The sequence below is a fragment of the Dryobates pubescens genome, chromosome 17 (genome assembly GCF_014839835.1).
Source record: "Dryobates pubescens isolate bDryPub1 chromosome 17, bDryPub1.pri, whole genome shotgun sequence".
NCBI classification, from domain to species: domain Eukaryota; kingdom Metazoa; phylum Chordata; class Aves; order Piciformes; family Picidae; genus Dryobates; species Dryobates pubescens.
Genome location: NC_071628.1, coordinates 420148 through 448047, shown reverse-complemented (window position 1 = coordinate 448047; position 27900 = coordinate 420148). Strand labels below are relative to the sequence as shown.

Here is a 27900-nt window from a genome sequence, read left to right as displayed (position 1 = left end):
GCACCATTGTCTGCACTGCTCTCACAGGGAGTGTAAAGCCTCTGAGGCGTCAAGTTAGCAAGGCCCTTTGGTTAGCAAGGGCAGGCAATAAATAGGCCCCGATAAGCAAGCGTGACCCTGCCAAACTCACCAGTTGCTTTAGATGATGTAATAGGTACTCACACTTCCAACAACCCCACACTGCAGTATTTAAGGTGTTCTCCACAGCTAGGTCAGGAAGCACACAGCTCTGCAACTGCCGCTGAGGGGATTCTGCCCGCTCAGCCCAAGCAGAACCACTGAACTACAGCCATGGGCTCAAGAGTCCTGTCCCACCACTGTACATGTCCCTTTTTTCTCAGAAGCTGCAGGTCATAGCCCTTTCTCAGTGTCATTCTTTGTGGTAAAACGCAAACATGGGAGGTCTTACGTGGTGCAAAACGCAGGTACCAAATCCAAGCCAGCCCAGCTCAATCAGACTGCAGGTGGGAATTTTTACCCCACCAGCCTCTGCATCAGATTGCTCCTGTGCTTCCTTGTAGCCGCACAGAAAACATTTCTTTCTTCATATCTGAGAGCCCAAACATTTCCCATTCTTTCAAATGCTTCAGTCACTGAATCAAAGCCCCTTTGCCAGGGAAGTCTTGAGAAAACAAGTCACTCACACAGTGCTTCCTGTAGGTCACCAAGTTCCTGCCCCAGCAGCCTTAAGGCAAAGAGAACCTTTCTGAACAAGCAGCTCTGTACTGAGGCTCTCCAGCAGTGGTCCCCAGGCCAATACCAAGCTACTGGATTTAGTTCACCGAATGATCTCAGCTACTGTAGGACCATATAGCGAGCCTCTCATCTCTAAAACTCATGACACAAATCATTTATGGCCTTGTGAGCTAATGCATCTGTAACTGAGATTGGTAGCACCCTGGGAGTGGCCAGGCTCTCCTTGGAAAGCCCCAGGACTGAAAACATTGCTGTACCCTGTGCTAGCAATAGAACAAAAATGCAGACTGAGGAGAGACCCCCTTTTGGTAAGAGGAGCTGTTCCTCCACTTCTTACAGCACAAGCAACAGTGTGTGGCCTAAGTCACACCCTCACATCCAGGTTTGGCTCTAGCCCACGTGATAATGATTTTCCAGAGATGGAAGTACAGATCCTGATACCAAAGGAGGGCACAGCACTGACATGACATTCCCTGGTAGCCTTGTGCTCCCCCACTGCCTAGATGTGTGCAGCAAGCACAGAAGAACCACAACCCAGAACTGAGTGGACTCACTCCTGGTAAGGCAGTGATCCAACGCCACTGTGCAAGACAAGCTCCGGAGAAGGGGACGAAGGAGATTCGTTTTCACTCTTCTGGGCTGCAGACGTGTCAGGAGCAGGGAGCGTTCGGCAGCTCTGAAGACAAGTAGGTAGTGCAAAAGAACCTGTGAGAAGACCCAACCTTCACTCACTATCTTCCCTCCCTACTGCACCTTTCCTTCTAACATTGAAAGCCATTTGTGAAACTTGGAGCTCAGTGGAGCCCTGGGGCTAAGCTTTGCTATTTCAACAGGGACTCCCTTGACACAGAAATCTTAGAACACAATATTGGAGCCATCTATCATGCAGCATGTTTTGGAGAAAGACCATATTTCTGCAGCAAAGCCAGCTCTTAATTTTGACTTCCTCCATATGAGCTTCTACTGGCCTCCAGGAAATGAAATCTAACTAAAAAAAAAAAAAAAAAGCCCATTCTGATGAGGGTTTAAACTGAAAAGTAAGGACTAAAATGGTAGTCACTGTACACCACTGTCAAATTCTGCTCACACTGAGTAATTTTGGTTCCTAATGGAGTTCACACCACCTACCTACCACAAAACATCTGTGAATTAAGCTGCCTGGTGAAACATATCCTACATCAGATTGAAAAATGAAGTTAGAATCAATAGGACAGTAAATGAGCTTTGCCCTTGTTGAGCACTGCCAGCCAGGGTGCCCAAATGTCTCTCCAAACACTTAGCAAGGATTCAGAAAGGGGGCCATTAGCACATTTTGTCATGTTATGCAATTTTTCACTCCCCTTTAAACTGGGCTTTTGTCCAGGTCCAGTAGCCAACAATAAATCAATCACAGTCTCTCTAAGCCTTTGGACTTAAATCCTATCCTGTAGGTTGAGTTTAAACCAGAGCAGAAATCACTGCAGGAGGTGAGGCAGGAGGAGGCTAGTGGTGGCTGCTGTTCAGGAGGTGTTTGTTCGACCCACAGCCATTCTTATTGCCATTTCTTGGGGATTCCTCTTCATTATCTGTAACAGAATCTTCCTCCTCTTCATCACTCCGGTCATCCTTCAGGTCCTAGGGAGAAGAAAGCATGGTGAGTATATTCTGTACCTGCAGAATTTACTGCCAGGAAAGTTACCAGATTGTTGTTATCAGTGCAGGCCTTTCAAAAAGGCCAATGGATGCCAGACAGCCAAGTCTCAATCTTTGCAATGACTTGGAAACAACAATCAATGAATTTCATTAGTCAGGTGCCCCTAGTTCCAATTGCAAAATGAAAAGATCGTGCATAGGCGTTCAGGAACAGGAAGCATTCTCCTTTCCTGGAAACTCCCCATCATCCCTTGAAGACAAAAATCCCTTTGTCCTCCATTTGCTTCATTAAAAATACCCAAAAACCCCCACCCACCCCCACCCAAAATACCCAAAAAGCACTCAAAGAACTACTGAAAGGGGAGCTATAAATACACTAGACAATACCAAAACCATCCAGACAATACCAAAACCATCCCCCAGAAACACCCTGTCCCCTCAAAATGGAGGTTGACACCCAAGCACAGAACAGTTAACAACATTTCAGTCTTGCAGGACCTAATGTTCTTCAGACAAAATTTCTCCCCTGAGCTTGGCCCAGCCATTTGACCTCCTCTTGCTTGTTTCTGCTTTCCCTTGTAGAGTGTTACTTGGTAACCCCTGGGTGCTGTGGGATTAATTAGCAGTTGTGAAGTGTGGGAAAGATGAAAAGAATACTGTATAAAAGCTAAACATGATGAATACACTCACCGGAGTTGAGAGGCTGCCTGCTTCTGACAGGTGTAAACTAAACAGTGACTAGATGTACCAGCATCCCCTGGTATGAACTTTGCTTAAACAGACTTACTGACCGTAAAATACTCTTCCCTGCCTGCTGGTGTATACATCATGTCAACATCTGCAAAGGGGAGGCCATAGCTATACAGCTAGTGTGTACATCTTGAGTGGATCATCCAGCTAAGGAGGCAGCTTGCCCTGACCAAAATCTGTTCCTCGCAGTCATGCTTCATCCTCAGTCAAATGCGACCCTTGTAAGGAATGTTTCCCACACACAGACAAAGGACATTCTGTCCAGCCCAGCAAAGGTTAAGGAGAAGTAAGCAACTGTGTGGTCCTTACCATGGTAATATACACCATTAGTATTTAACTTCTCAAGTCCACCCATGTATTAGGGAGTTTGGTTCACACAACAGAGGCTTTGGCATTCAAACCAAACACCTCCATTTGCCTTTCAGAGTGGCAAGCTTACAAGAGCAGTACCTGGCTCTCTGGAAGGATTTCCCATACCAACTGATGACCTGCTCTGCTCTCATGGCAGAATGCTCTAAAGATGCTAGAAATCAAGTAAACACTTCCTTCTGCCTAAGTGGTGACTGAAGACAGAAGTGAGATCAAAGCAGACACCAAAGAAACTTTGTCCACCTCCAGCAGCTTCCTGCATGTTTAGCAGATGCCTCTGGTTGACGCTCCCATGGGAAGGTGCGCAGCAGGCCTGGCATCACCTGACTGACTAACCTGACACCCTCTGGTTCTTCTGTCAGAAGCGGCAGACAACAGTCATTCCTTCTCCAGCACCTCATGATTTAATAAATCACCTCTCACTTAAACCCAGGAATTTCCCCATGGCTGAGGATCAAAACCTGGGCCCTCCCACTGTGGCTTGACAACTGACCTACTAGCACCAGGGCAGCTGGTTTGCTAATGGGAGCTCACAAGGTTTAACAGCCAGTCAGTCAGTGGTGCTGAGGACTGTAGGTGTCATGGTGCCTTTTTGTAATGGAGAAGTGTTTGGCTGACAGGACCATTGCCGAGGGAGACCTGGGGCTGGCCTCCAGAGCTGTGTGCCGGAGCTGGTAGGCACATTAGCCCTTGTGCAGACAATCTCCTGCCTGTGTAGCCACACTGGAGACTGTTTCATCATGAGTCAATTTGTTCTCCTTGTCATCAGTCTGGACGTCAGCTAAAGGGGCAGAGATTGCATGTTCGTCCCGCTCCCGGAGTAATGGAGAAAACAGTGTTGTTTCTGACCATGCTGTGTCTGCTCTCTGAATGAGCCATTTCTCCTTACCAGCCTGCTGGTCTGCACCAGCCTGCACCAACTTCATATGGAGAAAACAAATGACAGCTCAGTAAGAACCCATCCAATGGCAGCCTCAGATCCCTTTAGAGATTACACTTCCTAGTCCCATACATTGCACTAGAAGACAGTTTAGGCTTTAACTCTGTCTCACCAAAAGCTATAAACTTCCTGGAGATCTTATTTTGCCTTTTCCCTAACAACATACAAAGGGTATCAAAACAAACATCTCACTGTAAATACTGTAAAATAAACTTGGCATGCCATCAGTTAGAGAAAAGGAAAGACAGCCTTTCTCACACAAACAATTTATGAGGTTCTGTCTCTTTCAGATCACCTCTCCCGCTCCTGGTAGTGTTGCAATCTGTATTTGCAGTAAAACACAAATGCTGAGGGATGGGGGGAGACTCGTGACTTTTTTCTGGTTTTTGTTTTGTTTTGGTTTTTTTTCCACCAGGAATGTTTCATAAAATAAAATGTAAGCCTCAAGTACAGCGTCTGATGAAAACATGCTGGAGTCACTGGAAGCATCCTCATCCTCCTGAGCAGCCTCTGGCTGAGGCTGCAGATGTGGGGAGTGGTGAGAAGGACTACGAGTGCTTTTCAGTTCATCATGAACAGCCTGGAGGCAGCAAGTTCCCAAATGCCCATTCCATTTTGGGTACCTCACTGTGGCCCACAGACTTTGCTGGTACTCAAGAATATGATAAGAAATAGCTGGCAGCCTGCTGTGCTTTGAATGACAGCTGACACGTGACATTGAATCCCATTTCCTATGGGAAAATGTTCCTATGTTCCAGCATGGAACTCCAAACTCAGATAGGATTTGCTTCCCAGCTTTAATGCTGTCAAGCTGGATGCTCTGATTCAAGGCATAGAGAAGGTAATTAAAAGACACGTACAAGTGTCTTCCAGCCCTCTGGAAAGCTCTGCATTTGAGAGAATGTCTCAGATATTTCAAAGCTGCAGGAGCAGTGCTTTTCCCAGCCTTGTTTTAATTTTCAGAATACAAAGATTCTAGGAATTAAATGTCTTTGTATTCTGATAATTAGACCAATTGGGGACAAGCAGTACTCTGAAATTCTGATACTGATTAACAAGAAATGCTGCTAAACCAAATCTAAATTAGTGTTCTAGTTTTAAATCATGAACCTGCTTCCTCTTGCTTCAGAGGAGTCTGGCCTTTTCTGTCTAGCTTAAGAGATAGAGCTTTGACTAGCAATGGGTTCATCTGTAACTAGAAAAGCAAACAAGCCTGCCTTTGCAAACGGCTGAACAGACCGTTACAAACACAGGAAAACACTGCAAGTGAAGTTTCTGCCTCCTAACTTTGACTTTCTAAGGAAACCAAAATTAACATTTCTAGAATTTTCCCTGCTTCAGAATCTCAAGAGGTTTTCTCTGAGCGCCTCACATCATATGTTATAGTTGTGTTTCCCAGCTGAGAGGCTCCGTTCTTGCTGTCCCGAGCAACCACAGATGAACGTACTATCAGAAACACAAGAGCCGGCGAACTGTGAATACCACAGCTGAGCCCATCATTAATACTCAGTGCTTTGGTTTAATGGCATCAGCTGCATTTATTATACTTCAGATGGTTTAGGGTAACAGACAAAATGGATGTGTATATTTTATGTTCTGGATGACTAACCAATTTAATCTTTCTAAATGGATGAATGGTTTCAAGGTTTATGAGAAGCAACACTAATGCCATAAAGTCTGCAAGAGAGCCATTTGTAGTGCAGCCAACGCCGCAAACCTTTATAATCTTTTTTCCTTTTGTTTAACCCTTCCACCTGCTGCTCAGTCTGCCTCTTTTAGTTAAATGAACCGTATTTGTTAAGGTAGTTTTGGCTTCTTGCATTTCACTGCTGGTAGAACACGTATCATTCAAGTCACTAGTGCCACATCTTACTACATAAGCACTCAAGGACCTTCCAAGAGAGTTCACTGAGGAAAAAGACTTCTTGAAATTAAGAGATGAACAAGCTTTAGAGGCCACTTCCTAGCCTCTTGCAAGCAGAAAAACATTGGCCAAATTTCCATCTAAACTAACAGAATTTACTCCAAATTGTGCAAGTCTGTCTCTCAATAAAGCACTCGGAAATCACCTCCCTCTTGACAAGCTCTTGGTGCTGCACACTTTATGCTACAGCTGATGAGAGTTTTGGGAGGAGGACACGGTTGTGTGGGTCTCCTGTTTCTGTCTGCTGGTGATACCATCTGAAGCTTACTGGTGGGGAAGTGGGACTGGGCAGGTACCACCCTTCTCTCCTGCTCCCTTTACTGAGCACATGGCATCTATGTCCACGTGCATGCTGAGTTCACAGTGCAGCCATGGCTACCATAAATGGTGAGAAAGCCTTTGCAACCTGTCTTCTGCCTTCCCAGGGCCCTTGCTAGCAAGCACATTGTTAGGTCAATCAAGGGCTCAGGGTAAGCTGTTACTGCCCTGACATGCTCTGAAAGAAATCACCACTGAGGCAGCATGGAGAAGAGGAAAAAGGATCTGGCTGAGAGATATCCGAGCAGATGATGTTTTGACAGTGCAGTTGAGTTGCTACCACACTGTTTTCAAGACTCAGCTTACAGTCCAGCTTCAGCCTGGCTCCTCTGACAAGGCACATGGTAACTGCAGTTGGCATTACAAAGGCCACAGGGCAGTGCCCACCTCACCAGGTCATGGTGTGAGTTTGGGAGCACAGTGCTGGTTTGTTCATTTACCTTTATAGCTAACCACTGAATGAAGGAGAGAAGGATACAGGTTTGCTGTGCCTCACCAAGGGAAAGGCAGGCACGACCAATGCAGATCAGTTCAAGATCTTTCTCACTGGTACAACTCCATCTGCATGTGTGGCAGGAGATGTACCAGTCCTGACTCATCTGCGGAGATCAACACTCACTCCAGGTTTCTCAGCAGTGTGAGGAGATTTCACTCTCACCCCTGCCTGAACAAGACTAAAACCAATTAATCTTGGATGTTAAACATACTTTACATCTATGCAGTTAATTGGATTTCTTTGACTAGGGACTGATCTATAAAAGCAATTCAGAGCTGATTCTGGAATGTTGATATTTGGTGAGATGCAGATTTGGGGATGTTCAGAATTGTATTCTTCTCCTTCAGTTGGAATTTCCTGGGTTTTGCACATATCTTGTATTGAAGTCAGAAGATCCTAGATCTTATTCCTTAATTCTACCTTAAGAATATTTGTAGTTAAAGATCTACAAGCATATTGACTAGATCTTGATTTTTCAATGTAAAGACAATAAATTCCACAGCATCTGCACATATGGAAAGCACAGCTTGCAGGACAAAGATAAAAGCTATTAGTTCAGGTCAGCAACCACTGACTCAAATGAAAGTGATAATAAACAAGAAAGATAATAAAAAGTTGGTCCAAATAGATAGAAGGGGGAACTTTCCCTACAAATAATACTATAAACTTGATGAATCTCTGAGTTCAACATGTTTAATTCAACATCAATAATTCAACTCGGCTGACATGAGACTTAATATGTCTTTACTTTCCTGTGGAGACTCAGCAATATGCATTTGGATTCAAGCTAACTGTTCTGTATTTCCAGCCTGGGAGATTTTATTGGGAAATAAAGTTCCCTTTTCAGCTTATACACGCTAGACAACATAAATAATGTCGATCTTCCATGGAAGATGTGCTGTTGGGCTCTGCTTCCTGCAGTTTTTAAATGAAGATGCAGACTTTCTAGATTAATCCTATTGGACATCTTGTGGCCCAAACTCTGTTTAATCTCTCTCTTCTAGTTAATACCTCTTCCCCAACCTTGCCACTGGGAGTTTTCAGAAGGGACACAAGGAAAACGTGTGAAAAAGGAAGTAAAAGAGAAGTTACACCAACGGCACAAATACTGGAGAGAATATTCACATAAAACTAGATAGTACTGTTGGAACAGGTCCTGGGTTTTGAGTGAAGGAGTAAGTTTAGCCTCTTGTGTTGTCAGTCAGCAGAAGACACCTGTAACTGGAGCTATAATACCCTCACTGTTCAGAAGAAATAAATCATTGTTTACAGTTAATCAGGTACTCTGTGGTTTCAATAAACTCTGCTGGCTGTGTTATTGAAATCCACAAAGCAAACCTTGCTCTCAAGTGTATGTGGCTTTACGATAATGTCAAAAGCCCAGGAGGTACCGAGTGAGTCATAATGTCCCACTGCTTTCTGAATTATTCCAATTTTAAATCCACAGTTGGCAAAGAAACAAAGAACAATATAATAGGCATCTGATGCTGTTCTCCAGAGTGAACTTTTTTTTACCCCAGGCCAGGACCTGCGTTAAGCCCAGGAGTTCAGCGGTATGAACTTTTATCAGAGCAGGCACTTCTGCTCCTGAGAAACGCTGCTTTGGCAACAAACAGCTGATCAGACACTCACGCTTTTCTCAGTGAGGTATGATACTGCACACAAGATGAATGCTTTGAAACAACACAGCTGCAAAAGACTACTCCTCCAGAAGCCTTACAGCACTATTAAGCCAACCTGAAAGCACAAAGTGACAGCCCTAAAGGATGTTCTGCCCATTTCTCTGTCTGTTGAGGAGGCATTACTCTCCTTTTGATGGATCTAAAGGTTATCTCTTTACTTAAATGTTATCAACCTAATTTTCAAGTTACATAGCTAACAAGTCATGTTCTTTCATTTGCTATTCATACCACAATACAACACACAGTTTCCAAACACCCTGGTATTGAGGCTGGATATAAGAACACTTTCAGTAGTACCTCATGAACCAAGTTTTTTAAATAGAATTAGAAATCACAGACTCACAGACTCATGGAATGGGTTGGGTTGGAATAGACCTCCAAAGGCCATGTAGTCCAACCCCCCTGCAGTTAGCAGGGACATTCTCCATCAGACTAGATTGCCCACATCTCCATTAAGTCTGGCCCCAAGGACGGGGCCTCAACTATCACCCTGGGCAACCTGTTCTAATGTTCTACTACCCTCATGGTAGAGAGCCTCCTCCTAATATCCAAACTAAATCTACTCTTCTCTATTTTCAAACCATTGGCCCATGTCCTGTCACTGCAGGCCTTTGTAAAGTCCTTCTCCAGCCTTCTTATAGGCTACCTTCAGGTGCTGGAAGGCTGCTATCAGGTCTCCCCAGAATCTTCTCTTCTCCAGGCTGAACAACCCCAGCACCCTCAGCCTGTCCTGTAGCAGAGGTGTTCCCTGAGACACGTGTGCTTAAGGCACTTAGTGGAGGTTTTCCTCTGCCAAAGTTCAGCATTCTGAAAGCCAGATATGCACTCAGAGATTGTTAGCTAGGACTGCCCTATAACCAAATGGAGAAATGGATCTCCCCATGGAGTGACCTGCCCCACCCAATGGTTGAGGTGACAACACTGGATGCAGCAAGTTGCTTACAGGAAACACCACACTCCTCCACTGGTGCTTGAACTTGAGCTAGGCACAAGCTTCAGCTACACAAGACATACCCTACTGTCATGTGCTTCACACCCAGCACCACCTGACTGGACAGATGGACTGATCAGGTTGGTTTGCTTTCTGATGCTGTGAGCTCTGCGTTCTGCTGTGACTGGTCACAAGCTATTAGAATTGTGTTTCAGGGGAGAGACTGCTGCTTTTGACATTTCCTCCCTTCTTCACATGTAATAAGGGTTAAAGAGCACTTCCAGCTCCTCCCATGAAACATACTTTCTTTAAATATAGGATAGGAATATTTCCTTTCTTGATATTAATCATTTTAAAGGTTTTTTGTGGTGTGGTTTTTTTTAAATCAGTTCAGCAGATGGCAGCCCTATTAACCCCCAATGAAAGTATAAGAATTCCTCACCTCATAGCAAAGTCACAACTCAAACCTCTGCAGCATAGCAAATGAAGGCATCAGAAGTTCTGTAGAAGGCCTGGGGTTTGCTCTGTGAGCTGCTCTCTCTATCTGCAGTTTTTGTATGGGTGCACATATGCGTGTGTGTGTATGGAACTAGCAACAAATGGAACATTGCATAAACATCCTGCTAGAAAATTAAAAGACACGAGCAGTTAACAAGGGAAGCCAGAGGAGCTGTCAGCAAACGCCCTTCTGCGAGCAGGAAGGTAAATCACTAAATTTTAAAGCCAAAATGTTATCAACATTTGTCTTTTACCTGAGTTAGGAACTTTCACATAAAAAGAGTAATTTAGATAAGAGATTTACTAAAAGCACAGTTTGCCTTGTGCCAGACATACATGCAGAGAGGGGCAGGGGGGCTTCTTTGGCCAGATCCATTGCTGGTGAAAACTAACACAATCCCGTTGAGCTGTACTCATTTATACCAGCTGAGAACCTGGCCCAGTATCAACACTGCAGGCTCTGCTGGTCTGGCCAGGGCTAGAAGCTTTGCTTTCACAATTACATGGAGTCATGGGTTTTGGTTGTTAGAGGCAGCAGTCACCTGCAGCTCCTACTGAAATCAACCTCAGCAGCTTTGGAAACAGGAGACTTCTACTGTAGCACACAAGAGAGCTGAACAGCCCATTCGTGTCAGAGCTAATGTGGGGGAGGCAAAGGGAGCATCCACACACCCAGTCTGTTGGACCGTGGCCAGAGGATGGAGTCTGCTCTTGCACACTCCTGTGCGTGCTCAGCGTGGCTGCAGAAGGGTACTTTGGCCTGATGCTCCTACCCCAGTGCATTTTCACAAGCCCATCTGTTCTAGTCAGATGCTCAGAAATTATTCTGTTTCTCACTAGTTCATTTGTCCATAATGGTCATACCAGTTCTTAAGTTTTCTAAGTGTTTCCTGGTTTGTAGATAAGACTCAAGTGTTGTGGATTTATGGGCACTCTAAACAGGGTGTATGAAGAAAAAGAAATTGAAAATTAAATCAAAATCCCAGCAAAGGGCATTGCTGCTGTTTTGAAATCTGGGAAGCATTATTAGTGTAAGTGTAGCACACCTCCCTGGAAGTCATTGCTCAGCTGCTGACCCCTTTCATCATCTGGAGTAAAAAGCAAAGACTTCAATAGCAATCTGCCTTTTCACTGACAGTGCCAGGAAATGAACTACTGGAAGCAAAGACGACCAGACAGTGCTCTTGGATTATGCAGCAGAGAAAACTGGTGGCTTTTCCTCTTTCACAGCCTGCTGGGCTACACACTAGACAACATACATTACTGAGGTCAGCCCTGACTTCAGACCCCCAGCGAGGGCAGGACTCCAGAGCTCCCCAGAGTGCGCACAGCAGCTTTTCTCCTATCACTGCAAATACCAGACAGCAAACCTCTTACCCTTTCACGTATGCTTCTGCTTGCCTTTCACCCCTCCTCCCTCAGATGAATTTGGCAGCATAAAGCAAGAGATGTAGCCAGGCTTTGGGCTTAACTAGATTGCTATAGCAGGATGAGAAATAAGCAGATGAAAGAAAGTCATAACAGGAAGTCATTTCCCTTTACTAGGGCAAGAGCCTTCACACTGCTGACCTGGCTGGCTAGCTCCCATCCCCTGGCTAATAAAAAGCCCATGTCCCAAAAGCAATAATTTGAATCAACTGGGAAGGTGCCCAGGTAGGCTGGTTTTCATTTCTAAGAGGTAAAACTTCCATTTGTTCTATTTTGTCCCCCTAATAGTCTACCTGCATCAGAAAATCTGATACAAGTATTTGTCTGTTGAGAACCAACAAATTCAGCTTCTCCACAATCCCTTTTCCTTTACAGTGGGGAAAGATATCCCCTAACAAACCTGTGCAGTCTGCCTTCTGTTTGTGCTAAGCCTTCACTCCGAGAACTCAGACTCCAAAGCAGGACGTCAGTGTGTGCTGGTCCTTCCCAGTCTAGAAAGTCACCACCAAGGAAAGCTTTTCCACAGTTTCCTAGTGCACAGAGCCATGAAACCTTTGCTAGGTTATCATTATCCTGTAACTCCTGCAGAATGACGTGTGTGAAATGAGTGACTTCTCACTGAACGTGTTCATTCTCATCAAATTTCATTTAGGATCAATAGTCTGAAAATAGACTTTTTACTCTTCAGAAAGAAGGTAAAAAAACCCCATCAGATGAAACTCTGTCTTTTTAGGAGCCCAATAAACTGCTGTGCATGCCAAACCTGAGCATACATTTCATCCTTTATTTTCACACCCCAGTAATTAAGGGTGTACGAAGGGCAGCACTGCTGCGCAAGAGGGGGCTCATGTGATGACCCTGCCCAGCTCCAGTTGAAAGTCAGAGTTTATCAGCTGGGAGCCATCAGGCTCAGCTCACCTAGGGTGTGTCTAGTGCACACCAAACAGCTCACGAGCACTGGATCCAGTTCTGTTTGCCACATAAGACATTTTAAATGTAATCTCTTCAGAGGCCTTTCTACTTTCATGTTACATGGAGCTTTTCCCCAGCAGTTTTAAAGACAAGATTTCTGTTTAAGATTAAATATCTTAAGTTATTGCAGAGTTGAATGATAAGAGTCAGTGCTACCTCAGCTGTGAGAATACCCAGGCCCTGGCTTTTCACAGCCCTGGGTGAACAGAGGCTGAAGGGGGACTCATTTAATCAGAGTAAACCAGTAGATTTCAACCACTGTGGATCCACGGTCTAGTTCTACAGGATAGAGATCTGATTCTAAGGGTAACTAAGGAAAGCAAAGCAAGACATCTTGTACTCTCATGGAGAAAAGTTTAAGGACAAAAAACCCCCATTGCTTTAAACAGTGTGCTGTGGGGCTGTGTTTCAAGAACAAGGAAATTCCCACCCAAGTTCAGCACTAGATTCCATACTCCCAGGACCCATGGAGTTACAAAATAAACAGAAAACTCAACTGAGTTACTAAAAATATAAGCTCTGATGATGCAAACACAGATCAAGTACACACACAAAACGAGTAAGGTGAAAAACAATAAAAGGACCCCAAGGAAGGAAAGTTCTGCAGAAGCTGAAGCAAGTCTGAATAGCCTCAGATTCAAGTGGCTTCTGTCAGGAGCAGGTAGTATGGCCTCTGGGAACTCTGTAACTTGAAAACTCGCACAAAGGGTTATAGCAAGTCTCTAAATAGCTAAATTCACCACAAGAAAGACAAAGTCATACAGGCCAGCACCTCTGCAGGTGTAAAGAATCGTTATCCTTCACTATAAGCAGTGAGGGGATGTTCTATAAGAAATAGGGTGTCTGTGTTCCACAGGACTTTCAGGCCTTGCCTACCTTTTCATATCAGAACATGTCAGTGGGCACGTTTCCAGGGATGCAGATTTAATAGTAGATGATCTTTTGATACAGAAAAGGGAGGAACTGGTACAAGGAGGCTTCATATGGCTAACCATTTCCAATGGCAAGGACTCCACTGGCATCCCAGTACCAGTGTGTAAGGAAAAAGTTAACTGGCACTAGCAGAGGTTTTAGCCTAAGAGCAACTCTCAGACAACCCAAAAGGCTCAAGTACAGAACGAAACAGCTGAAGACTCATCACCAGTATTTCACAGAGCTCATTTCAAGCCCAAACCAGTATCTTCTTACTGTTTTCAACTACCTCTACTCTGTCAGTAGTCATTCTTTGCATGCTAGCTCTCACTGGTCCCTTGGGAAGTTGGTCAAAACAAGGAGTGAACAAACCATGGAAAAAAGTACATCCAACCAAAACCTTGAAAAAGACTTGGTACAAAATGCCAATGGAATGTTAAAGACACATAGGGGCAGCAGCTAATGATTTTCTTTTAAGAGTGACAAATCCAAAAGCCTGCTCTATGGTACTGCAAGGTCTTTTCTGCTTCAGGAAGTAGAATGAATCTGCTTACTGCAGAGTGGGTTGCACCAGATGACCTTTGGAGGTTCCTTCCAACCCAGAGCATTCTGTGATTCTGTGAATCAAGTGAAACCGAAGCTGATGCCAACTAAATAATGGTGACCATTAATAAGAAGCTCCTTTTCTTCTTGAGGGCAGTCTAGTGGTGACAAAACAATCGAAAGAGAAAGAAAACATATTCCTGGTCACATTAGAGTCCACTAAAAACCTGCCATTACCTTCTGCCACTGCTGGACTTTGCATCAGCCCTGAAATACCCGAGTCATGTGGACACGATGCCCATTTCCTACAGCTTACACAGATTTTTCAAGACGTAAAGCACTGTGGTCTCAAACCCTTAACTCAGAGGGTAATGGTTTTAACATATATTTTGCATCTTAATTTGCCATCATAATGTGGCTATAAGCTGCTGTCACTCACTCCCTTTTTCTGACCTTGGAAACAAAACGTTTAATCTCCAGGGGATTTTCCTGGCGAGGCGTTTCAGACCGGTGCATATGTAGATACTTCTCTAGATGGTTTTGCAATTTTCCTAAAATATTCTCATATGTGCAGACATGATGACTAGACATGTTTCAGCGGTGCTTGAAATTTGAAACAAGTGGGTAATTCCACCATGTAATTGAACAATATTGCAGAAACACACCAAGTTTCCTAGCAACAAAAGGCCTTGGACATCAAGATGGCAGCCAGAAGCTAACATTGCAATTGTCTGACCGAACTTGAGAAGAGATTACACTGGAGAACGTCCCCCTTCCTCTGACAGCAGAACTCATCTGAGAGACATGGCTACAGGCCTGACCTTGAAGGGCTTTTCTTATATGCTTCTGCCTTATTGATATACAAGGCCACAAAATGTCTGATGAGGCAGGACATTTAGGTTCCTTTCAGGCATTTTTTATTTTCCAGAAGTAAGAACAATCTTTGATTTGAAAAATGTGATGTTCCTGTCCCCTCAGATTCACTCCCACAGTAAATAAAGATTCTTCATGTTAAAGCAGCTGCATATACCTTAGCTTGTAATGCAGAATTCCCCCTTGCAAGGGCATTTCTGGTGGACTGGGCCAGGGGAAGGGTGGCACAAGTCCCATGAAACTGGAGACCAGAGCTGCTCTGTGCTACCAGCTCCAGAGGTTCCCACGCCTGAGAAAGCAGGACACAAAGGGACGGGGCAGGACCATCTCCTCCCCTTTCCTCACTTGTATTAATCTTGGGCTGCAGTATTTGGGAGGAAGGAAATCAGGAGATTTTTAGTCCATGTTCTTTTTTGCTGAAGCAAGTCAGTCAGCAGAGCAGTTATCCCAGAGGACTGTGGATAACTGTCCTCTTTATTAGTGCAGTAGGGAAGTGACATCTGAGATGAAGAGCTTCTGACTGGCCATCTCACACAAATCCATCTCTTCCCGATGAGGAAGAGAAAAGCCTGGAAGCAGCTACCAGCTCATGAGGCTGCAGTGTTCGATGCCATTCCTGGATTAATTCCTGCCTTTAACAAAGCCTTCTGCCACAATCTGGAGACAGAGGATTGAATTTAGACCCACAGCTCAGTGCAAGACATAATACAGCTCTGTGTGAGCCTCTGAAAAACAGCAAAGGGGACTTGGTGGGTATGTGACATCCTGGGAACTTAGGGGGGAATGTTGGCAGGAGGGCCCAAGTCCCACCTATCATATCTGATTCAGACAAATCCTTTACCTTGTGCTTTGATAAGGGACAAAAGCATTTCCCACTGATAACACACACATTCAAGCCCATTGACTTTCAGACAGTGCAATGGCTTGGTTCAGAAGGCTAGAGTCAGGGAAGACATCTGTCTCTGGATGGATGCCAGGAACTGCTGACTGCTCCACTACAGTAGTTGTCACTGCTGACACCAACAACCCAGGGTGGCTCAAGGCAGAGAGGGCACTGAAAAAAAAATTCCATACACCCTTGCTATACTCAGAGCTTTCTTCAGTTAACAACATCAGTCCCTCTTCCCAGTTACAGCATGACTTCATTTTTTCCATCTGAAGTAGCTAACTATTGCTTCAAGAGAATGACCAAAACTGCCTGTTTTCTGAATGAAAACTGGAAAGTCTTGGGCAGAGAAGCAAAGCCCTTCTAATAGAAGGATGATAGTTTACTGGCATTTCACTAAAATAGCAACAGCTATTTCTGTGCAGATTGTCTAGAACAAACATATTGGTATAAAACTGCTGCCTTGCAAACCACCATTCTCTTCAATGTCGCCTTTACAGCTTTGGAGGCACTGGTTGCTTTCACAGCCAAGATTGCCACTGCTATGGAAAACAGGCTGCACATGCAAGCCAGCTGAAGTCATGCAGACTGAAAAGGGCTTGGGCTGCTGCTGCTACCACTGTAAAAACGTTATTTGGAAAGAGTCTTCTCAGCAGGCTGTATAAGGAATCAAAAACCATGGTGGGGATGGAGACCTGATGCTTTCCCATTCTTTAGCAATGACTGATTAAAAAGAGCTCTTATCTCAAAATAAAACATTTCTGCCCCTTACAAAGGCATATAAGCAGGCAGGGGAGAAATGGCCTTATATAGCTGGCCTAGAAATGTCCTCTTCACCACTGTATCTGAAGACCTTCTAGCACTGCACTCTCATAACCTCAGCCAATGTAGACGGAGAACTATGCCAGCACCTTTAGAGGGATGTCTTTCTTGACTTCACCAGAAGAGTTGTGTGAGAACAGCACAGAGAAGGCCAGAATCAAAAAAGAAACCATGAAGTAGAAGAACACTTTAACATGCAATAAGCCAGGCCAGAAATAATTTTGTAATTAATCTAACAGAGCTGGGTGACATGCAAGACCTACAAGCTTTTTGGTGTCTAAGGAAACACACAAGCATGTTTTACAAGCAGAACAACTCAATCATTCCTTCTACAGCTTCGTCCCTTATGCAGAGCTGTTTAGCAAGGAGTCTGTAACAGCAGTTTTCTTCTAGGGAAGACACTGGGTCTCCCTGTGATATCCAGCTGTCTATGGGAAAAAGACTTGAAGGAAGCCAACAGCCCAGTAATTAGAGAATGGTTTCCATTATCATCAAACAACAATTAAATATGGGTAGAAAGGAACATTTCTCAGATCGTCTTTGTGTCCCTCTTCTGGACTTACTCCAATAGCTCTGTGTCCTTCTTATGCTGGGGACACCAGAGCTGGACACAGTATTTGAGGTCTCACCAGAGCAGAGTAAAGGGGCAGAATCCCCTCTCTTGCCCTGCTGGCCACACTCCTCTTAACACAGCCTGGGACATGATTTGCCTTCCAGGTGCAGGCACGTACTGCTGATTCATGGAGAGCTGCTCATCCATCAATACACCCAAGTCTGTTCCTTCAGAACTACTCTCAACCCACTCTGCACCCAGACTGCATTTGTGCCTGGCATTGGCCTAACCCAGATGCAAGACCTTGCACTTGGACTTGTTGAACCTCATGCAGTTGATACTGGCCCACTTCTCAAGCCTTCAGTTGGGGAGAGCTCATTTCTCCATTACTGTCAGAGCAAAACATCAGATGCAAGGAAAAGACAAAACCAAAAAAGGTGCTAGCTGAATTTTTGACAGCAAGAAAGCACATGGGAACGATCAGAGATTCTGAGTAAATCTATTGGAGGCATTAGCATGCTTGATACTTCCCATATCTTTCTGCAGGAGCAAAACTGCTTACCTTTAAGAAAATGAACCTTCTCAAAATCTTGAAAATTAAGTAACCCCAGTAGAGATGCAAGCCTTGGAGGATCAACAGCTGCCCATTGAATAAAAAATATGCTATGACAGGAGTTGTGGAGTAGTATGTCGGCTGATACAAGGTGGCACGAAGAATCCTACAAAAATAAAGGCTGTTGTTAGACTGCAGACTTTCTTCTCTGTGCTGTTTGCAGCTATTGCTAATGGCACATTCCAGACCGGGTATTGCCACAAAATATTAAAAAGCCCTGCAAAGATGACAGATTAATTAACAAACCATCACTACTGAAATACAGGTTTCAGAAGAGGAGGAGTCTCAGTCTTGCTGGACGATTTCTAAATAAGATTAGGGGGAAAAAAAATATATTTTTTGTAAAGTCTTGAGCTCTGTGTGGGCCAGGCACTATGCAGCTTGGAGCTTATCTATGCTTTTTTTTAATGCAATTTTTTTCTAATCTGAAATCCACACTCCAGAGCAAATCCCTGCAGGCTTTGCAACAGGGCTTTTTGTTAATTAACATATGTTTTGTCCATCTTCAGACTTCACTACTTCTATATTATACGGCAGGTTTTAAGTCCCTTTAATCTCATTGTGTTTTGCTTCCAAGCTCAAAACCTCAAGAACAAGAAAGTCAGTGAAGCAAAATGGAGATCACTTGTGTAGTTAATAAAAGAACCAATAAAGTCAAAGACATCAGCATTTCTGAAAGAAAATACTACAGGAAATTAAAACCTTGCATTAATCAATGTTCAGAATTATTCATCTAGCCAGACTGAGCCTCTAAGGGTTTGTCCACGCACTGGGAAAGGCATAAGGCAAACTAGAGTGAGTCAATGAAACTGTGAATGTGAAACACATTAAACAATGTTTTAAAAGCTAAACATGCTAAGCATTAAGCACTAAGCACCCATGTGGATACTCCAAAGCAGATTAAATCATAGCACTCCAAAGGCATGTATTTAGCAAGTTATGATTTATTTGTGTTGACTTCATAAATTAATTGGTTCACTTGAGCTTTTCGGAATGCTCCTCATGTGAGTGAGTGAGAGGATGCACTACCCAAGAGCTTGGTAGCAAAAAGATGGCTCTATAAACAATTAACTATAATTAATGTAGGAATTACACTGTAGTCTGACTCTGTAGCTGTAGCAGGAGGGATGGAATGAAAGGGAAAATGATTTCGCCTGGTTAAGTAGCTCAGCCCCCTTGAAAATACAGAAGCTCACAGCATTTAACAATTTACAAAAATAAGTGAAATAACACCCAAAACCCCCTTTATTTTTGGTTAATGTATTTTCCAGAGGCTCATTTTAAAACTATTCTTACTTCCATTTTTAAAGAAAAATGACAGTTTCTGTCAGCTCTTCTCACTGCTAATTTAGTAGCTAATAATCATGAAAGCTCTGCTTCTGCTCTTTAAAGTACAACCCATTCCTTTCCTTCTCCCACCACAACCAACACTGGCCTTCCCATGGAAATGGGAATGAAAAAACCCAACCCTGTAAGTACACTGAACATTGCTTACCAGAAGGGGAAGAGGATGATTCTTGTGATGAAGAAAGCGACAGCAAAGAGGATAAAGAGTACATTGCAGGTTTTCTCCCATCGAGCATAATTAAACATTTTGGCTGCCTGCATTGAACAAAACCCACCAAACAGATCAGAAATATTCTCCAAAACAAATTCCCTTCTGCATTTTCACAAAGACATCTTCCACCTAGGCAGGAAGACATTTTCCTCGCTGTTTGACATGTAAAGCGATCATTTTCCTGATACCTAATAAAGCAGTATCAAAATAGGCTCTGTTTATATTTCTCATCTAAAAGAAAGGACTCTGTATCAAAGGCCTAAAGAACAGCTCCCTGATCAGAATATAAAGTATCATGAAAACACAAAGTGCTCTTCAAAACAGAGGTAACCCCTTATTCCTGTACCAGATTCCAAAGAGCTGAGTCAAGGAGCAGCTGCTGGCCCTATCTGCACGCTCAGGAGCGGCAGTGATCTCTTGCATGCAGGCGGTTGCATGATACTGACCCTTCTCTGTGCCTAACTCGGCTTCTGTCTGCTCCTTTCTGAGAGCTGGAGATCCTATTGTTGATCTATCCCACTAATACAGATTAGAATCACTGCTGCTCCCCTAGCAGAACCGTAGAGCTCTCCTCATTCAGGAATCACCCTGTGCACTGTTGAACGACACTGATGCTCTTAAACATGAGCAAAGCTTCATGTGCCAAGCCTAAGTTTTAAACAGCAGCTTGATGAACAACCTTATTTTGGAGTGGCAGCACTGAATTAAGTTATTCTGGTACCCAACATCAGTTCCCATTTGAGCTCTGTCCTACCAGTTATCAGCTCAAGTGTAAGGCCACACAGGGGACCATAAAGCAGTTCAGGACTAAAAGTCACCCAGCAAAAATCACTGTTTGTGCTCATTTAATCTGGACTGCATGACCCCACAATTACCTGTTCCAATTCAACACAGTGTCAAGAGCAGAAAAGCACAGTGACACAGCAGCCTCCAAGGGCTCCTTACGCTGGCACTGTCACCAAAAGAGCTGAGGAATCTCTACTCCTCACCTTGGTGTTTTAAACTCAGGATAACTATGGAAAGAAACACGGTGTGCATTTGTATCCCAAGATACCCAGTGGCAAGGTTCTATCACCACAGTGCTCTGTGCAGGACACTTCTTAAACATCTCTAAACATTGATATTTAGCTCAGGGAAGAGACTTCCCCTTCAGTCCTGTGCTATCTTGTTCAGGGACAGCTTGAATGGCTCCAGCCAGAAGTGTATAATGTGGATGTACCCCTTGGATCAACACAGGGGTGTGAATGCTGACACAACGATGCCAGTTTGGAGAAGGAGCCAAAATTCTGGCTGCTACATTTGCTTGAAAACAGGTACCATGAGAAGCTGTTCCCAGGCTAGCCAACTTGGTCTAATTTTAACAGTGAAAGAAGAACAGTCCAGGGAGGCTGCAGTATTTCCAGTCCCAGCTTGGTACTAAAGAAACTTCTCTCCTGCTCTTTTCTACTAAGGGATTTTGTAACATCAGCTGCTTTTTTTCACCTCACAGCTTCTGAATCTGTGAAGCTGTGTCTGTGCAGGGACAGGAAGGGACTGCATGGAACTTGTGGCAAAAAGCTTAATATGTGACTGAACACAACCTAGTCCCTGAAAATCCCCACAAACCAAAACACCCAAAACAAGAAAAAGAGAGGGAGGGCAGGGTTACCTCGAGCCAGAAATCTGCTGTGTCATGCACAAACATCACCAGTGTTCCAAGACGCACGTAATTGCCGCACCAAGAACCACTCATCAGCCCAATGGCTGCCAAGTGGTGAACGACATGAGCCAGAAAATCCTGTGGAGGAGAGAAGAAATAAAACAGAGCCAAGCAAAACCAGCTCTAGAGGGTCTCCGTGGGGATGAAGTGACAAGCAAAACTTGTCACACGCAGAGAGGTGCATTGGCAGCCAGGGAGCGTGGGTGGCTGCAGGTGTGCCAAGGACAGGCTGATGCTGCCCTCATGTGGCTGCACCAAATCTAGGATCAGGACAGAAACACGATCGGAGCATGGCCACTTGCCTTCCTCTTGATGTCAATCCCGAGTCTAAACAACAGAGACCAGTAAAAACTGATCTCAGCCATGTAGTACCAGTACTGGGAGGGCAGTAGGGTCTGAAATTTAGAAAGGCACAGTTAACTGAGAAGAGCAGGAAGTGAACAGAGTGAAATCACTACTTCTTTTTTTCCCTTTCCTCACTTCTTTTGCTCCTCTGTTTGGGCTTGCTTAACAAAATTATACTAAAGTCCCTGCTCTGGGCTTCATTAAGAAAGGTGTTCTGTGAGCCAAATATTTTAACCTTTACTCAGAGCAAACTCTCCTTTTCTGCAGTTCCTCCCTACCTCAGAATCTCAGCATGCTTTTTCATATGGTTTTGTCAGAGAACTACAGCCTGAGTGCTTCTGCATTTAATTACAAACAACTGCAAATAAACACAGTCCACGGTTTTGGTGAGCAATTACCATTATAAACATCCATACATCCCATGACTAAGAGGTCAGCTATTTATGCTAAAATCCTGTGAATTGGCTTAAGGCTCCATCCCTGGAGACATTCAAGGTCAGGCTTGATAGGGCTCCCAGCAACCTGATCTAGTCAGGGATGTCCCTGCTCACAGCAGGCTGGGGGTTGGCCGAGATGACCTCTAGATGTCCCTTCTAACCCAGTGCATTCTGTGAAAGGAGGGTGTAGTGAGGTGAGGGTCAGGCTCTTCTCCCTAGTCTCAGGTGACAGAATGAGAGGAAATGGCCTGAAATTGTGCCAGGGGATATTAGGAAAAAAATAAGTCTTTACTGCAAGAGTGATCAGGCATTGGAACAGGTGGCCCAGGGAAGTGGTGAAGTCATGGTCCTTGGAGGTGTTCAAGAAAAGGGTAAACATGGCACTTCAGGACTTTAATGGCCATGATGTTTTTGGGTTGATGGCTGGACTCAATGATCTTAGAGGTTTTTTCCAAATGAAACAATTCCATTATTCTATGATTTTATGCTGAGCTTGGCCACTCCCTTGGCTCACAAGGTTTCCCAGGTGACAAGAAGTATCAAACCCTGGAAAAACTCAGCTGGGAGGCAGGGTTCTTTTTATTCTTGGCCCCTGACTAGGACTAGAATAAGGAGACACTGTCATGGGCTACAGATTTATAAAAATAGGAGTGAAGGGCACATCAGAACCTCTGGCAGGTGGGCAACAAGGCAGTTTGCTGGGAGTCATCTGTTATGAGACCACTAATAAAATGTTTTAGGAAAAAACATGAGCCTCCTGACCTTTGGGAACAAGTGGAGTATTGAGACAGGAACAGGGACTCACATAATGCCAAACCAAATCCCTGCAGGACTCCCTCAACCTGCACTACAGGGCAATAGGTCCCAGCATGCACAGAGCACTTGGGCTGCTCAGGACAACCCTCTGTGCAGCATCATTCTGCAGTGCCTTGAAGCATCATCAGGCCTGGTGTGAGCTTAGGGGCTCTGCCTGGAAACCCAAAGCACAGATGGCATCTACTGTGTGCAACTGGTAACCTGGGATAGGTGGAAGTACTCCTTGTCTGGCTGCAGGGCTGAGCTGCAGCACTGGCAGATCACAGAAGTCCTATACCTGTCAGCAGGCGGTACCAAAGGATGAGAGGCTTTGGGGCTGCACCTCTCTAGGTGGTGCCCACTGGGAGGGAGAAGAGCTTCTGTGCATGACTCCTTTCAATGGGGAAATACAGGGAACACCTCAAGGAGATGGCCCAATGCCAAAGAGCTCACCTGAAATGGATAGCCAACCCACGTCTGCCATATGTCGTAAAACCAAGGTTTCTGGGGAAGACAGATGATTCAGAGACTGAGCAGCCCAGCAACAACAAGTCCTCTTATCTCACAATCTTCAATACTTAAAGCTTCTCTCAGTGGAGCAGGTGAAGAAGCCTTGATAACTGTTCACCAATTTTAAAATGAATCTTACATCTCAGATTTATTACATTGGTCACAGCTCTTTGGCTTCTTTTCAGGACACCTGAAATGTTCCAGTTCACCATTTCATCATCCAAAGCAGTGGGGGGGTGTTTTATTATTGCAATTACTCAAGATACGTTGCTACAGTGATTAGATTTTGCTGTGTTTACCAGTCACACACCCCACCAGTTCAGGATGCTAAACAGTGCTTGGGGAGAAGAGCCAGACAGACGTGGACACGCCGAGAGCTATTCTGCTGCTCGGGAGAAGCATTAACAACACAGGCAGTGCTCACAGAGTTACAAGCAGCACTCTCTCTGTTATTCCCAACTTCTGACTCAGCAGCAACACCCCAACAAACAGCCACCAATACAGCATTGTTGTGCCCCCCAAAAGCGTTGCCAGAGAAAGTGTATGGTCTCCCTTGAGAAAAGCACAGCCACGTGATGCTTTTGGAGGCGGTAACAAGGCACGTCGTGAAGCCATCTGCGTGACAGCGTAAAGCTTCCCTGGAGAGCACTCACTGCCACAACTATGCAGCATTCCAGCTCAAACGGTAATGCAAAGAGGAAGCAAAACCTCAGCGTACATTGCAGCCTATCACCTAGATTACACACATCAAAGCACCCACTGAAACCAGGGAGTCTTTCCATGGGCTTCAAGAGGATCTAGAAATCAGCCCTTATTTTACTAAAGCCTAAGAATATCAATCCTTAAGAAACCTGACTATCAGTCCTTCAAAGGATTAACTTACATCGTACAGAAACACAAATCCAGCGATGGAGGATGTCAGATAGAAGGAAAATCGCCAGCTGCAAGATGAAAATGAAAGAGTAAGAGCACAACATGTTTCCATGGAGTCCTGGGCCAGGACTGCTGCAGACCACTGTGTATCAGACAAGATTCACATGAACGTGCCCTCAGAGCCAGCACCAAGGCTGTCACATAGTAACTGAATCACTGATGTTTGTATCGTTTATTACTTTAGCAATTGTCAAAGCTTATTTTACGTGATCATGTAAAACTGCAGCAGTGATCTTCCAGCCAGGCAAGAGCTGATCAAAAGAATGGTCACAGCCAATGTAGTAAATTTCCCCCAAACTAATGTTTGATAACACCAACCACTCTTACTATCAATCCCTCTAGACAACCCACAATGGACACCTCACAGTTCCCTGACTCCAGAAGATCTTTCAGCTGCGTGATCTGATCAATCCCTGTGGACACTGTGAGCACCTCCAGTGACTCCTTTCAGTTGCTGAGTTAATTTCTTTTGACCTTTCTTAGGACCAACTTCTGAAAACAGGGGAGCCCTGTGAAACTTGAAACAACAACTACTGGATAACCACGAAGGTCTAAACTAGCTATAAACCTCAATCTTTGACTAGGTGTGACAGCATTTAGCCTGGCCTAAGCTTTTTGTGGCTTAAGTGGATATCCAACAAGGCAGATAAAACTTCCAGGCTTTCACCACCAATCTGTTAAGTCAGCAAAGGGAAGAGAGGTCTTACGTATCATAGTGAACTGTGTTGCTGCTTACAGATGTCAGAGCAGGATGCTGTGATTTGGAGCCAGCAATCATCGCGGTAATGACTCTGCAGCCTTCGTGGGAGGCATTGTCCCTGGGACTGGGTGTGGCTGGGGACTCAGTGGGAGTGTTCCCACTCCCACCTCTACAGGTGGTGGAAGACTTCCTTTCCACTCTTCCCCTTGGCAGGAATAAGCCTGCCCTTTCCCAGAGCAGCTCTTCAAGATCAGTAGGAAAACACTGCAAGGCTTTTCACACTAAGAAAGGTCATGAGCACAGGGACAGGCACATGGCCCCAAACACAGAGAACATCTTAGAGAACAGGAGGTATCTGGGAGGGGAGCAACAAACAGCTCCCAGGAAGGAGAGAGAGTCTCAAGAACACTGTACTAGTGGACTGAGATGTATCAAAGGAGATTGTGGTTGTTGACAAACATTCATGAAGTGCCATAAGAGAGAAGATGGTAAGAACCTGCCTGGTAAAAGCTGCCCCTCCTTTCTGAGCCCTACTTTTAACTGGAAGCTGATATCACAGGTGAAAATATGAGATGTTCAAAGACCAAGCCAGCATTTTACAAGAGAAACAACCAAACATAAGATGGGGGAGGCTAGACAAGATAGTATGCCTCATACCTTTGGAAGAAGTCAAGAAAACTATTAATTGCCACTTGACACACTGGTAATAAACAAACAAAATAATTTCACTTAGAAACTTTAAAGCATCTTCCCTTGGGTGGTTTGAAAACAACACTTCAGAACACCCACTGTGCACACAGGAAAATTCAAAGGTACATGGTGGAACTTAGGAGAGCAAATGGAAGCAGAGTGGAATCCACAAGTAATGCCTGGCTCAGAGTTAACCAAGAGGTGCTACAGAAAACAACACTGTGGCAGGGAACAGACATTACACAGAGGCTGATTCTGTCCTCATACCTCCTATTTCAAGCAAGGGAGCTGTGAGCAGTCTAGTGGATATAATCAGAATCTATAGATTCTGTTGATTGTAAAGTGTAAGTGGTTTTCTGACTCAGATCCAAAGCACAGAGCGCCTAACAAGACTGTGCCATTAGTCCCCCAGCCCTACAAACGCATAGTGAAGACACTTGGCAAGAAACACCCGGTGCGTCAGACGAACTCATTAGGCAAGCAGGGCTGCCAGAGAACTACCTCATTTTGCACTTAGCCAAGCTGCTTCCTGAATGTGGTGAACAAAACCTAAGGTAAAATATTCAAATTCACCAAATTTTACTCAAGTGCTTTTTAAGCTCTGAACCTGGCCAGCAGGGAGAGCACTGAACAACAGCTATGCAAGAGATTTTTCTGGTTTAACTTCAGGAATCTTTTCAACTGAGTCTGACAAAAGGGGTTTAATAGGTGAAGCTACAGCCTGATAAGTCTCTTAAAGCAGGGCAGGTTTCGTGCAAAGGGCTTTCCACACCCCAGCATTGCTTAACTGGGAGCACTAATAGCTTAAGTATGGTTTAGATCTGGCTCATCAGATTTTCCTTGTGATGCAGAAAAATGATCCTGGAGATTGCAGGCTTTCAAAAATTTCATAATGCTCGTAGCACCAACTACTAGCACGGAATAACTCTGTTCCTCATGTGCTGCCTTGAGAATTACATCCAATTAAATTCACTGACAAAGAGCAGAGCAAGGCTCACAAAATTGCACAAGAGAAACCTGTTTGCTTCATTCTCATTCAAGCAGCCAAGCAAGTTTAATTTCAGTTTTTGGCTGTGCATTACCTGTGTCCATGGCAGGCAGGTCTTTTATCAATAGTAGAAAATCTTATTGTCACTTGTAAAACAGAGTTAACTGACCCACAAAACAATGGCAGAAATAAACCCTGGATGTTGGTTTGCCATGGAATTTTATCCAACTCAGGCTTCAGAGAGACACATCTGCCTATCAACTGGATTTCTACCCAACAGAGGACAGCATCAAATCATTATCATATCAAATCACAATGAAAATAACCTTGATGAAGTACTCAACTTCGAGCACTGCAGCTGTACTCTTAACCCTCATTCCTTAAGTTAATCTGTGCTAAAAGAAGTTAAATGTTATAACCATGAGAATTTTTCCCAAGATAATTCTGCTGGTCAAAACACAAACACAGAGGACATTAGGACAGTGTCTTACTCTGGCATAAAGTATTTCAGTATCCAAAAGGGATGAGCTATGTAAGTGAAGCCACGCCCCTTTGGGGATTTGCTTTGTGTGATTTTACTGGAACAGTTTAGGAGTGAAATGTTGAGACATGGGGAAGTTCTCACACACTTGTGAAGAATTAGAGTCTTGAATACATATGCAGGAGGTTTTGAAACTCTTTACATATTCATTGTTCTCACACAAGCTTGCTCAATGGCCCACTCTCATCATGCTCTGTATGGCTATGTCAAACTGTGACACTCCTCATTTAGGCAGGATGCTGTGATTCTTGCCCTTGAACTGATTTCTGCACACATCACAACATCCCAAAGTGCCAACACAGGTACATACATAACCAAAAGTGAGCGCTTTTGCTCCCCTGCCAATGCTGGCAGACACAACAACATTTTCCTATTCTCTGCATGCTTTCCTTGAGCACTATGTAGCAGGCAACAAGTAAGCTTGTGATTACACAATGAAGAAAACTGCACAACCTACTGAAGCTGGTTTTCTTCAGAAGAAACTGTTAACCTAACCTTTTGAAGTCACAGAACTTGGAGAAATGCTACCAATTCCTTTCCCTTTGATTGTGTGTTCACAAACCAAAACCCTTGTCAGACAGGGAAATGCGTCCCCCCAGAAGGCACCCAAGGGCCTCAAATGTTTTGTTCACCCAGCAAGCTCCACAGCAATCACAAGCATTCTCTCTTCTTACAAAGCTTCCTGGAATTTCCGGAGCACTGTTGGGATCTCAAGGTTTCGCCGTCTCCGAAACCACTTTTCCACCAAATGGACAGTCCAGTTGCACTTCTTTGCAAGGCCTTGGATATCTGACTGCAAAACGAGGAACAGTGTTAGCAACAGCATGCACTCCAATGGACCTGTCATTTATTTTCTACTTTGCAGA

The 27900-nt window shown here is 44.3% G+C and overlaps 1 protein-coding gene across 1 annotated transcript in view; it reads right to left on the bottom strand.

Moving 5' to 3' along the window:
- Positions 1-380: 380 nt before the first annotated feature.
- Positions 381-27900, bottom strand: part of CERS3 (ceramide synthase 3) — a 50370-nt gene continuing 22850 nt past the window's right edge. Inside the window, exons 5-12 of the mRNA XM_054169175.1 lie at positions 27709-27827; positions 24066-24123; positions 23126-23176; positions 21398-21490; positions 21045-21173; positions 19334-19440; positions 17788-17944; positions 381-2310 (exon numbers count right to left, since the gene is read on the bottom strand). Coding sequence (XP_054025150.1) covers positions 2179-2310; positions 17788-17944; positions 19334-19440; positions 21045-21173; positions 21398-21490; positions 23126-23176; positions 24066-24123; positions 27709-27827 — 846 coding nt within the window. The 3' untranslated portion in view covers positions 381-2178. The remainder of the gene's footprint in view (positions 2311-17787; positions 17945-19333; positions 19441-21044; positions 21174-21397; positions 21491-23125; positions 23177-24065; positions 24124-27708; positions 27828-27900) is intronic.